The sequence below is a fragment of the Chlamydotis macqueenii genome, chromosome 16 (genome assembly GCF_036417535.1).
Source record: "Chlamydotis macqueenii isolate bChlMac1 chromosome 16, bChlMac1.mat, whole genome shotgun sequence".
Taxonomy (NCBI): Eukaryota; Metazoa; Chordata; class Aves; order Otidiformes; family Otididae; genus Chlamydotis; species Chlamydotis macqueenii.
This window is the reverse complement of record NC_141571.1, coordinates 6,500,172-6,513,731: the sequence shown is the minus strand read 5'-3', so window position 1 is coordinate 6,513,731 and position 13,560 is coordinate 6,500,172. Positions and strand designations below refer to the sequence as shown.

At 51.6% G+C, this 13,560-nt stretch overlaps 1 protein-coding gene across 1 annotated transcript; it reads left to right on the top strand.

The window, feature by feature from the left end:
* The first annotated feature begins 4,647 nt into the window (after positions 1-4,647).
* TP53RK (TP53 regulating kinase) lies at positions 4,648-6,202 on the top strand. Its single transcript, XM_086760734.1, has 2 exons — positions 4,648-5,078; positions 5,588-6,202. Exons 1-2 carry the CDS (start codon positions 4,658-4,660, stop codon positions 6,064-6,066), a joined length of 900 nt encoding a protein of 299 aa, XP_086616860.1. The 5' UTR covers positions 4,648-4,657; the 3' UTR covers positions 6,067-6,202.
* Positions 6,203-13,560: the final 7,358 nt, after the last annotated feature.

The following is a 13,560-nucleotide window of genomic DNA, read 5'->3' as shown; positions in this document are numbered from 1 at the left end:
ATTTAATTTAATCACACAGCTATAACAACACAAGCTCCAGCCCAGCGCCCTGTGGAGCCCATGCTGGTGAAGGTTTTGCTGCAGTAGGAGGCTGAGTTGGGGAAGATCTGCATGAGTGACCGTTGTGCCTGTGGTGCAGGCACACCCTTTGACACAGGCAAGAGCAAACAGGTTGGGTGAAGAATGAGGAACGTGATATTTTTTTGAAAGAGCTTTTTCAGTCATTCCACATGTTAACTTAATGGGGCATTTAAGAGAAATATTTAAAGAATCATTATTCTTCTATGTAGGGGAGTATATGCCACATCTCTGCTCTGGAGACCGGTGATGCCAACTCTTTTTTTGCTTTGACTCAGAGTTTTGGGATGCTTGAGATGGACAATACTGAATCATGCATGTCCTTGCAGGCTTAGTCTGTTGGATAGCTGACCTGAAACACGGGCAGCAGTTGATCAAAGATTTTTGTTTTGTTTCTTCTCAAAATCACAGTGAATATTAAAAGTGTTTCAAATAATCTGTCTGGTTTATAGACTAAATAAATGCTTCCTATTCATATGCTCTGGTTTAAATGAAAATAGAGTATTTTAAAATACCTCTTCTGAAAATTTTGACCTGATATGGACAGACAGCTGTAGAGGGATCGCACACTCAGGGAAGAACGACTTCAAACATGAACACCAGCCAACAGAACCTAGTGGTGCTTGTGGAAGGAGCCTCTCAATGGGATTTGTAACTCATGTTAAAGTAGTTTAAATGGCTCTGAAACCACCACTAGCTCTCATGACACTCAGAGGAAGAAATGGCTGCAATTTTCTCTCTTCCCCAAGACCCTGCATATGAGGCCAGCTCATGGTGGGCAGCAGACGCTACAGCTCTGTGTCTGGGCTTGTGTTTTGGGAACACGGGGGGATGCTCAGCATGCAGCGTGATCCTGCCTGTGACCTCTGGCCCCTGCAGCTAATCCCCAGAGCTCAAGCCTAGGTGTTTTGGATGCATTGTGTTGCAAACCGGAGGGGATGTCACCCACCACACCAGGCGCAGAGCCAGAGGGGACCTACAGCCCTCGGCAGCCGCTGGGCAAACCCGCTCTTGGCTACGTGATCAGCAGTTCACCTGAGCAATTCCTTCCTTCTCAAATTATTTCAGTGCGCGAAGAAATGGTATTTTCCTCCATATCCACTCAGCATTCATTTATCTGCCATCCTGATATTTTCTGAAGGCTTCCTGTTCTCTGGCAGGGTGATAAACATTATTAGCACACACAGCAAGGAGGCGAGGTCCTGAGGCGTATAGGCAGAGCTGCATGGTATGTTTACAAAAGGCGGCCAGAAAGATGACATCAGTATGTACAGAAACGTGGCTGCCGTGTCAGCGCTGCTCATCTCTGGGGTTATGGTCCTCTGAAAAAACATGAGAACCTGCTATGATGTACAGCAGGAAAAATTCTTCCTTTGCGGGTTTTTCTTTTTTCATTTGCAGGAAAAAAAAAGTCTTCCTTTACAGTTTTTAAAGTACATCTTTCTTATCATGCCATTTGAGTTAATGGGTATTCTGGGCCCACTGAAGTCAGTAGCTTTGGTCCTGAAGCTCCACATGAGAAGGTCTGGAGGGGTTGAATCCACCAGGACCGGCTCAAGCTTCGTGTCTGCCGGCATGCTCCTGGCCTCGCTCCCTCCTGTGACGCTTTCCTCCTCCTCACAAGAGTGTGTGTCTTGGCAGCGCCATTTCCCCATCTGATCCTTATCTCGCTCTTGGCTGCGGGACTTGCGGGGTGCGAGGGCGCGTTCCTGCGTCGCAGCCGAACAGCACATCTCCAGGGCTGAGCCGCAGGAATGCGCTTCCTGAAGAGCTCGGCGTTTGAACCGGCAGCCTGCGTTTGGTAATGCAAACCGGCTGGGGTTACTGAAAATGTTACTCGCTATCTCAGGGTGAGAGCAGCTAGACGAGGTTTGAAAATCACAAATGAAAATAAAAATGTAAGAGGAGAGAGGAGTCTGTCCTGGAAAAAAGAAGACACGATGTTCAGCAATGCTCAACGTACACTCAAGCACATTTTCCATCGCTACAATTGGCCCTTAGGAAGGGATTCAGGGGACCAAACTGACCGAGCCCAATTCAGTTAATGATGAAAATTGTAACCCAGGAGCAGGCACCAGTGTCACAGCTGGCTGGGATGGAGCCAGCTTGCCAGCCACCTGCATTTTTCGCGTGCTTGTTTACAGCCCAGAGAGCTTTCTCCTTACAACACCAGGCTGCACACATTTTTTGTTATCCTGACCCTGGGGGTTCACTGGCAGTGCTGGTCAGCACTGGGGGTCGCCCCATGGGTCCTGTTTCCTGCATGTTTGAAGGACGCCTGCGAACGGCAGCCTGTGGTGACCTGAGGTGCTCCCCTGCACCCCTCTGTTGGATGGCCAGTCCCCCCAGCCCTCCTCCCACTGCCCGCCCTGCCCGTAGCATCCTCTTGCTGGGGAACTGGCCAAGATCCATAACTCTGGGCTGTGATGGGGGTCAGCGCTGTGGAGTCACGCACAGGAGGGTTTATCCCTGTGCTGGCACTTTGAGGGTTGAGGACGCAACCTCAGAGCCAGCTGGGCATGAGGAGCCACCTCATGTAGCCCAAATTCAGCCCTTTTCCAGTCTGTCCAGCTCTGAGGATGGCAGCCTCCATCCTCAAATAAGGTGGGGGGCGAGGGGAGAGCTGCCCACAGCACTGCAGCCTGCCCGATGCCGAGGGATCAGGGGGACAGCGGGGAGCAGCCCGTGGGATCTGCCTTAGTTTCCACCAACTTGGCTTGCTGCTCTGCAATTTAAAACTCAATTACATTGTTTGTTAAAGGGGAGTTTATAAATGCTTGTCGCCAGGAGAACAAAGTTACATAATTAAACAATTTAACAGGGAGTCTGTGGCTTCAGCGCAATTCTCTGGGGCGATTCAATATTCCAATAAAAATACTGGGTGATAGCATAAATATTGTAAATGGCTCTAGATGGATTCCAAGGGCTATGTCAACTGTTTATTGCATTCAAAGAGAAAAGAATAAGTGAAATCACAAGGAAGACAAAATTTAAATAAATAAAATAATGGGAAAAATAAAGCAAAAATATTTTCTTTTGTATTTTGAAAGCTCTGGAGGATGGTTTTGGCCAATGTGAGAGAATATCGTCATATTTACCAGAATAATGAATGGAGGGCATCTGTGTGCACTTGCTCACCGGTTATATAGGTATGTGTGTGCAGACTGTGCACGGATGCTTAAAAAAAATCTGCCCACAACAGGGGAAAACCTCTTCGTTTGATTGTTTGTGGCATTTGCAAATTCCATCCACGGAGCCCAGGAACACATCTCTTTCCCTGGCCAAGCTGTCGGGCTCCTGCAGCCCTGCCGTGGTGAGGGCAGCTGAAGGAGGAGGCCACGAGTGGGCAGGATCATGGGCTGGATTACCAGTATCATTGAAAACTTGGGAAGGTAGTTTAAAAGTTGTTACTGAAGCAAGATAAATATTTGCCAGGCATGATCCCACCATGCAATGACAAGTAAGCTGTGTGGAATGTGTTAATAAAATATAAATGTTCTGAAAAGGAAACAAATGTTGTGGACAAGAAAACAAGGACAAAATGGACTTGTGGCATCTCCAAAGGAAACAACTGAAAGCGTATTTACATGGACTGGGCAGAGACCCTTGTATCTTCCGAGGAGCATAAACTGCAATGTGTGCAGATCACCCAGTGGAGTAGCGGGTTTTCAGTGTGCTGTGAAAACCCAAATCCTGCTCCCAAGATAATGAAGTTTGTCCATCTAATGCGGAAACGCGGGGCTTGGCTGCTCAAGGAAGAGGGAGTGACCCGAGCTCACGCCAGCATGCAGGGCAGAAGCTTTGGTGCTGTTCGGAGTGGGGGCCTGGGGTCACACCACGCCCAGCTGCAGGCTGCTGATGCACTGTAGCTTAGGGGCAAACCCCTTCTCCTCCCCAGCCACAAACTGGGCAGCTGCCATGGATCTGCATGGGCTCCAGCAAAGGCCTTTGGCACCTGAAGCGCCGACAGCCAGCGGTGGAGTGATGGTGGTGGTGGAGCGGTGGTGATGTCTTGGGAGTGATGCCCGGGTGGCGGAGCGCCATGGATGATCCCCTGGTAGTGGAGCATCCTGGGGTGATGCCCCGGGGACGGGGTCCCAGGGGTGATGCCCTGGCAGGCCGCTCTCAGGTGGTGCTGGGAGCACCTCAGTGGGACCGTAAGACCTCACTTGCCACCTTGGCAAGGTGCACATCCAGCACCTCGCTTGCAGGCCCTGGGGCAGCTGTGGGTCTTGCTCTTGTACTGGCAGAAACACAGGAAAATGCCCTTGCTGGGGCTGGGGGAGGCTGGGGCACCATTCCTACCATCCCACAGCTACTCGGTATCCCCCAGCATGGCAGAGGTGGGCAGAGGGCAGCAGAACCTATGGGAGGAGGCAAAAAAGAGGGGTTTTGGGAGAGGCAGCAGCAGAAACAGCAAGAACGGGGCGCTGGGGCACAGCGCGCTATAGCGAGCACAGCGGGCGCGGTACAGCGGGGGCTGGCGCTCGGGGAGTTCGTCAGTTTCCGTCAAGGGCCGCCGAAGATTGCCGAAGCGGAGGCGCGACGCGCATGCGCTGTGTGGCGGCGGGGTCCTGTGATGGCGGCGGCTGAGGCCGAGGCGGGAGGCGTCTACTCTGGCATGGCCGGGGCCGGGGCCGCGGGCCCTGTGACAGACGAGGCGGGGGCCGTGGGTCCTGCGGTGGACGGGGCGGGAGCCGCGGGCCCTGTGACACAGGAGGCGGGGGCCGCAGGCTCTGCAATGGAGCGGCCTGAAGCCGAGGCGGGCGCCGCGGGCCCTGTGGTGGCCGAGGCCGAGGCGCCGCCACCGCCGCTGCCGGGGCTGCAGCTGGTGCAGCAGGGCGCCGAGGCCCGCGTTTACCGGGGTCTCTTCCTCGGGCGGCCGGCGGTGGCCAAGCTCCGCATCCCGAAGCGATACCGGCACCCGGAGCTGGAGGAGCGGCTGAGCCGGCGGCGCATGGCGCAGGAGGCGCGGTCGCTGCTGCGGTGCCGGCGGGCAGGTGGGCCCGGGGGCGGCGGGGCCGGGCCGGGTCGCCGTGAGGCAGGGCTGCCCTGACGGGTCAGACACCTCGGCGCGCCGGGTGCTTCCGTGCTTACCAGCACCCCTCCGGCTCTGCGCGTCCCCCGGGGCAAATAACAGACACTTGCAGGCCTTCCCACTTGATCCTGAAGGATGCAGCTGTTTTCTTCTCATCCTGGGGTGCCCTGCACAGCTTTTTCAGGGTGCGCCCCTAAAACGCAGCTTGTCCTCGGCCAGAAAGCCCCTCTGCCTCTTTTTCTGGGGAGTGTCAGCTGAGGAGGGGCTGATCCTGTTACCAAGCGCATGCTGCCGGCTGGATTCAAGGCACGGGTTGGAAGCTGGGGGTTGGCAGGGGGCATTTCTGGATGTGAGTTACCAGTGGCAGGGGGTGACCTCAACTGGCACTTCTGGTATTGGTTGTGTTTTGTTGTTAAAATTCAAAAATCCTATAAATTAATAGCTAGCATTTCATTTCTTTTTTTTAAATAGGGATTCCAGCTCCAGTGGTCTACTTTGTGGATTACGTCACCAACTCCATATATCTTGAAGATATTGTAGGCTCAATTACTGTTCAAGATCATATTTATTCTGTACAGCAGAGGGGAAATGATATCAGCAGCCTCCTTACCTTAGCAGAGAAGATGGGTGAGCTGTTAGCAAGAATGCACGATGAAGATCTCATACACGGGGATCTTACAACTTCCAATATACTTCTGCGGCCTCCCACGGAGAAGCTGGACTTGGTGCTGATAGACTTTGGACTCAGTTTTATTTCAGGTCTTCCGGAGGATAAAGGAGTTGATTTGTATGTTCTGGAAAAAGCCTTCCTTAGTACTCATCCAGATACTGAAACGATGTTCAAGGCTCTGCTGAATACCTATGCAGCTACATCGAAAAAATCCGGTCCTGTGATCAAAAGGCTGGATGAGGTACGACTGAGGGGAAGGAAGCGATCCATGGTTGGGTAGAAGAGAGCAGGCTTAGGGATGGAGAAATATTACTACTTTGTTTCTGCAAATGTGGATATTTATACTTCCGGTTGGGTTTTAGTTCACAGATCACTATTTTGATAACTGTGTCTTCAAATAAAAAAATTTGAATGAGTTTAAGTGTCATAAAGTAACCAAAGCTATTGTGAGATGGGAGACGAGAGAAATAACTAAAGGTCACCTCTTTCCTAAATGTTAAATATTTATTCTAAAAAGTAGTTTACAGTGTCATTCCACTCGCCTCTTCTTCGTGTGGTTACAATCGTACCGACTAATCTTTCTCAGCCTGTGGACCATGGATTTGTGGGAGGTAGAAGCCTAGGGATACCAGAGCATCTGCAAAAGGTGATTAAGGAAAACAAATGTGTTCCTTTTCTTGGAAGACTTTACAACAGAGTGTTTAAATCCATTATAAATGGCTGTGCACATCCCGAAAACTTTTAAGACTGAATTCCAGGACATGGCCAATGCTGAAATACAGCGCGAAACATAAGACACGTTCATTTTCTTCCAGTAGAAATTTTGGTTTTTTTAACTTTGAGTCCATAGTGCTTCCTTAAGCAAATATAAAAATTGTTAATCAAGACCAGTTTTCTGCTGAGAAACTTCCACTTGATGCAAAAAGTCTGCTGTAAATCCGCATTTTTTGGAGCTTTATAAGGGGGACTGCTTTTATTGGGATTGTGTGCCTAGGTAGGCGATTGGCAGAGGCAGGCAGTAATACTGGGGGGGGTTTGGTAGCATTTTTTTCTGTATTACTTAGTTTTCTGGATTACTGTGTCCAGTAGCGTCAATGTAGGATGGCCCGGAGGGAAAGTTTACAAACCCCGCAGCAGATGGGTTAGAAGATGATCGGGCCTCTGTGTTGCAAGCAGAACGGGGTGTTAAGCTGTGTGCTGGGTGAGTGCATGAGCCCGCGGGGTGCTGGGAGCCCCGGGCAGGGAGAGGAGCGAGGCACCAGCACGGGGCTGCGTTTTGGGAGCGGGGGGGGCGGGCTGAGGGGGGGGGCGGGGGGGGGGGGAGGCGCCGCGAACCACAAGGCGCTGCCGTAGAACGGGGCTCGTTCTGTGCGGTGGCGCCGCGGCAGCGCGGCCGTTTTGCAGTCCTATAACGGCCGGTTCGCGGCTGCTGCAAGTGTCCTAGCGCTGCGGGCTGCCCGTGCCCGGCGCGCATTCACCTCTTGCCAGAGGAGCCGCCTGGGCGAGTGCCCGGCCCCGGCGTGGGGCACCGGGTTCCACCGCCCAGCCACAGCTTTGGCTCCGGGGCCCGAGGACCCCCTGTTCTGTGCCCAGCCCCTGGCATGTATCTCGTTTTTATTGCTTGGGTGCCCCAGCCGTGCTCACCCCTCGTGGAGCGTGCTGGGCCTGGGGGCAAGAAGGACTAGCTGTAGAATCACAGTATGGTTTGGGTTGGAAGGGACCTTTAAAGCCCATCCAGTTAACCCCGCCTTGCTCAGAGCCCCGGCCAACCTGGCCTTGAATGTTTCCAGGGATGGGGCATCCACCACCTCTCTGGGCAACCTGGGCCAGTGTTCCACCATCCTCAGCGGGAAACATTTCTTTCTTATGCCTAATCTAAATCTGCCCTCTTTCAGTTTAAAACCATTACCCTTCATCCTATCACAACAGGCCCTCCTAAAGAATTTTTCCCATCTTTTCTATCAGCCCCCTTTAGGTAGGGGGCCACTGTAAGGTCTCCCCGGAGCCTTCTCATCTCCAGGCTGAACAGCCCCAGCTCTCTCAGTCTGTCCTCACAGGAGAGTTTGTAACGGTTCCATGCAGGGAGCAGAGGGGCTTTAGGAGCTGCTGCTGCACGCCCTTCTGCCTGCTTGGAGGACAAAAGGCAACAGCCCGAGCAGTGCACGATCACTTAAAATGGTGCTCCTGGGGTGGCCCACAGGCTGCTGGAGAGGGGCCTTGTGGCGTGGTGGGAGCAGATGGATGTGAGCTAACGAGGCCCCTCGGAGGCTTGATCAGAGCCCTGAATCCTGGACCCACTGAGGGGAGGCAGCACGCCCAACCTCCCTGCCCGCCGTCCCCCATCTGTACAAACACCGGTCACTGTCTCCTGGTGATGCCAGGATTGAGTTCTGTTTGTGAAGTCCTTTGAAGAAGTCTGTTTCTAACTATCGTTATGTTTATTAAAATGCTGCTCTCCCTGCGGGACCGCGGCGTGGAAACAAAGCTGATCACTGCAAGTTTTTATGGCCGGTGCGGTGCTCCGAGATGAAGCCCCGCAGTGGAGTTGGGGTCAGCGGCCAGGCTGGTCCTCCCAGGGTGCTGCTGCGTGGGACTGGCCTCTAGCAGGGACTGCTGAATGGGCCTCTGCTGAAATCTGCTCTGCGATGGAGCTTCAAAACAAAGCAGAACATTGCTGGGAATGAAAAGCAAAATGTTTTGCTTTTTCACTGCGTGATAAAACTCCTCCTCGTTATGTAAGTGTCACTTTTTGCACATCTGTGTTACGCTTGTTGATGTTTCCTGATGCGTCTATATGGATTGCTGTAGTGAATGCTGAGCTATTGCTGTTTGAGGGTGGAAAGTCTCAGCAGGTGCACATCCAGCAACGGGGACGCTCTGGACCTGCCAAGTATCCGCCCCGCATCTTGCCGCCTCAGCTGTATCTCTGGCTGTGCCTGCGGCAGCAGTCCTTGGGTGAAAACCACTGATTCCCTGCCTGGTGAACCAGGCAGGTGGAGTTTCCAGCCTTGGTTTGACTGAGGATAGCACGGCTTGCTGCTCTGATAGCTCTCAGTGCATCTGCAGGGTCATAAGCAACACTGAAAATTATTATTATTATTGTTATTGTTATTATCAATATAATTTGCCATTGCATTATTAATACTCAGGCTTTGTGTCCCACGTGCATGCGTTCTCATAAGGAAAATGGGACTCCTGGTTTTTGTCTTTTTTTTTACATGAATGGTTTATCTGCTGCAAATACAGTTTCTAGCCACCAATATTCTTTCCGTTTGGTCTGACTTTGTAAAAAGTCCTCGCAACCTAGTTTAGCTCAACTGAGTTTAAAAGGAAGACCAATACAACAAAAACTACTCTTTTAAGTGAAATTGAAACAGTAATTTTTGGAAAAAGGTAGATTATCTTTTAGCCGAGAATCCTAAACTTCTTTTTAACTCAGAGCAACTGTCTGTCTTGTATTTCCAGCGCTGGCGAAAGCAGCCCAGCAATCAGCCCCCCCCGCCTTCCAGAGTATGCGGCCGGACACTGAGGACGGTCCCAGTTCCACATGACGCTGACAGAAGCGATGCTGTCCTGCCCCAGCTTACCCCAGGGGCTGTTCTCACCAGCCCCAAGGGCTGTGTTGGCCTTCACCCCAAAACCCCTCCTGTCTGCCTCCCCGGGGGGACACAGGGAGGCGGTGGGGATGTGTAGGGTGATGGCTTCTGTTGCACCCAGCCACTGGAGGTCTCTCTGCCACCATCGCTAACACTGGAAAAACCCTTATATCTGGGAAAAATGTTCTTTCATAAAATATTTTCAGAAAATATTTACAACTGTGCGCTGGATGGAGAGTTGATTGCTCTGGGTTTTTCTACCACTTGAATCTTCCTGCCGTTCAGAATGATTTGTTGTCTCAGGGATCCAGCTCCAGGCCTGCCAGGAACCGCTTCATTTCCAGGGGCTTCCCAGCACCCGTGATCCTGCTCCACACCCAGCTGTCACCCAAAGTGCCATGAACACAAGGAGTGTGCGGATAAGCCGGGAAAAGAGGAATGAAAGGAAAGAGCGCAGGACAAATGAAACGGAAATAGAGGTGTTTCATCAGCAGAGTGTGCAGCGTTAGGATTTCCGAGGGAATCGCTGGTTATTGATGGAGTTGCCTTTTTTTTTTGTTTATTTTGGTGTCTGACCATCATCAGTGATTTCTCTTATGAAGCAGGCAGCCAGCCTGCGAGCTCAGGGTTACCAGCCTGACTTTAGTTTGCAGTAATAACAACAAGTTCTGGTTTGTCCGCTGGTGCCCTAAGTGCAGAACTGAAATAAGGGGATTTTTGGAGAGAGATTTGAGTTGTATACCTACAGGAGCACTAAGAGGAAAAACAGACATGAAAGAGAACACATACAAGAATGGTAAGAAACAGGAGTGAAAACACAGTTGCATAATCTGAGTGCGCTGTTACCGTGACTTTTGGACAGTGGCTGCTCTGTGCCGCGGTTACTGTGTGGATATGTAAGAACTGTGCATACAAGCCATATGGTGCAGTTTTTTTCGAGCTGACTTTTTTTAGTTTAGACCTTGATGTCTGCAGGAAGTTGATATTTTCCAGTTTTGCAAGATGCAAAACACTGATAACCTTTTGCAACCCTCCTCTCCCATCAGTGCTGACAGGGAACCGAGTTAGTGCAATAAAAGCATAAAAGTTCGTTTGTAACCCAGAGTCCACCATCTGAGGGTCACTGCAGATAAATAAAGCCTCTCCCTGGCCCAAGCACAAGCAGGGTCCCACAGTGGTCCCTTTGGGCAGCACCTCTTTCTTTTGTGCTAAGCTAAATTTACTCTCTAATTAAGGGTGAGTAACGGCCCAGGAGTGGAGAGAGGTCTGATCCCAGTTATGGCCAAGGAGCACGGCAAGGGCAGCTGCTGCTGGCACTGGAAATGGAGGCGGTAGAAGATGGAGTTTACCAGGAAACAAATTAAGTCTTAATTCCCAGCTGAAGTCCTGGAAGGCTGGGTGAACCGGCCTGTAGCCCCTGCACTATGCTCTCAGCTGGGAAGCGCTGAGGGCTGAGCCCAGCGTCCGCCAGCGGAGCCGAGGGGCCGGTGGCATCGGAGAAAGGGCTGCCCAGGCATGGACATGGCTCACGGCTCGGAGGGGAAATGTGCTCCCCTCGCCCCCCACACTGGCAGAAGTCTGTGTCTTTGTAAGAGAAAGAACAGATTGTGGCATTGATGGCTTATTATTCTTTTGAAGCTTTTTTTAACTTACAAGGTTGATTTTGAGAGAAGAAGCTTTGTAGAGCTCCTTTGGTCCAGCACGTGGCACAGACTCATTCACGTGCACGCTTTCTCTGGCTGACGGTCTGTGGGGTAAGCTGGACCTGTTTGAAGCAGTTGCATTGTTTTGATGGCCTGTATTTTGCTTTCAGGTCCTCAGCCACCCATCTGCCCATGCTCTCCATGATGCACCACTACCCGAGCAATAAAGCACTTTGTGCTAACCACAGCCCACTGTGGCAGCGTTAATCTGGCACAGAAATTTCCTACTCTTTAATAATGAAAACTTTTTATTCATGTCATTTAGCAGTTAAAGAAAAGCAAGATATAGATCCCCATGGGTTTTTCTCAGCCAGCTCTGTGCCTTCTTCTAGGCCCCAAGAGAAGGTGCCTTTGGGGCTGGGCAGCCGCGCGGCCGGGAGCCAGGCGGATGCCGGATCCTCGCTTTGCCAGCGGCTCCCGGCAGTGCCCAGGAAAAGCTTTTGTGTCCGTTCTGCTGTTTGGAAAGAGCCACAGTGGTGATGCTGTCACCCTTTAGCCCCTGCCCAGGATGGGTGCGGGGATTAACTGATTTGTTACTATTTGTGCAAAATTTTATATGGCATTAAGGAGAGGGAGGGGAACAGAGGAGGTGGATCCAGACCTGGAGCAGAGTCCATTCAGACAGGGGTGCAGTCCTGTCTCTGATGCTGATTGTATTACTACACTCTTCCCCTCCAATTTCTTGTTCCCTCTGTGCCAGCGATTCGTGGTTTCTACAAGCTGGAGAAAGCTTTCCTCAGTAGGGTCTGCTTTTTTTATCCGATGCATTTGACTGCAACTTCTTTGATGCTCTAGAAGTGACCTGGCTGGCAGTAGTAATTCTCCAGAGAGCTGATTAATCATGAGAGGGGAATGGTTTCTCCACTGAACATGGTTTTTATACATCTTTCATATATATGGGGTTTTGAATATGTTTTAAAACACTCAAAGGATGCTGGTGAGGTACTAAGGGGGTTATTTTGCTTTCCCTTTTTTTCTCCTCACTACTCAGCTTTATTTAGCCTCCAATCGTGAGAATCCAGGCAATGGAAAAAGCAGAGAGAAAATCCAGCTCCCTTGACTTTGATCTCTTGCTCATCTTGATAGCGCATCAGCTCGGTCTCCTGTGATGTGTGGCTGTCGCCTGGGCTCCCCGCGGTCAGACTGCAACCTCCGCAGCACTCGCTGAGATTTACCTTGGTCCAGGGAAGGGGATCCTGTCCTGCCCCACATACTCGCCCATTTTCTTTCTGATCACCCTGATGCAGGGCAGAGCTGGCAGGAAAATCTGCCCTCAGAGTTAGAACCGGGCAGTTTTTGTGGTTTGTTTTTCTTTTTTTTTTTTTTTTTGACTGATGATTGAAGCATCCTTAATTGCGCGGGTCTGGCTTGATTGTGTTAAGAGCAGCCAGGGTGTAGTCATATGCTGCTCACTTGCTGGGGCTCACATCTGTGTGAGCCAAGACTTTGCCTCCTGCTTTTCCGGTATTTCCCATGGCTCCGTCCCGCTTCGCACCGCTGGCCTTTTGTTTGGTTGTGTTCACTTAAAAAAAAAAAAAATAGTGTTTCCCATGGCATCACAAGTAACTTGTCAAGCCTCTGAGTCGCTGGTTAAACTGAATTGTCAAAAGCAATCACAGCTCCCTATTTTTTCATGGTTTTGAGTTTTTAATGATGTGCTTTTCTGTACTGTTTCTGTCCGTGGAGGGGAAATGTTTGAGAATGGAACCAGATATTTAAGCTGCTGGATTTGGGTGGGATTTTGCTCTAGCAATCCCTTGTACTGTTTCTTTATAGTTAGAGGTATTGAGCCTGAGTTTTTAGCCCAACCAGATGCTATTTTTCGGCCTGCAGTGTACAGACAGTCACACCGAATGAGCTCTCCTGCCGCCGGAGTTTTTGAACAGGTTTTGACCTCTGCTGCCGAACCCCTTGGACTGCAAAAGGTGGGCAGCGAAAGCGGTGAGAAAATGGTGAGATGGGGTGGGGGACGGACACGGTATAGGGGACTGGTATGGGGGGCAAAGGGCAGTATGGTGGGGTGGTATAGGAAGGCGAAGGGCGGTATAGTGGGGTAGAACAGGGGGATGAAGGGTGGTAGCGGGGCAAAGGGCGGGATGGTGGGGTGATATAGGGGGATGAAAGGTGGTATGCGGGGAGATATGGTGGGGTGGTGTGTGGGGATGAAGGGTGGTATAGCGGGGTGAAGGGCCCTATAGTGGGGTGAAGGGCAGTATGGCGGGGCAGTATAGGGGGATGAAGGGTGGTAGCGGGGCAAAGGGCGGGATGGTGGGGCGGTATAGCGGAGCAAAGGGCGGGATGACAGGGTGGTATAGGGGGATGACCAGCAGTTTGGCGGGGCGGTATGGCTTGGTGAAGGGTAATATGGTGGGATAAGGGGACGAAGGGCGGTGTGGCGGGGCGGGGCGGCGGGGCCCCTCCCGGCGGGGCGGGGCGAGGCGGCGGCGCTGCGCTCCCGCGGGATAAAGGCGGGGA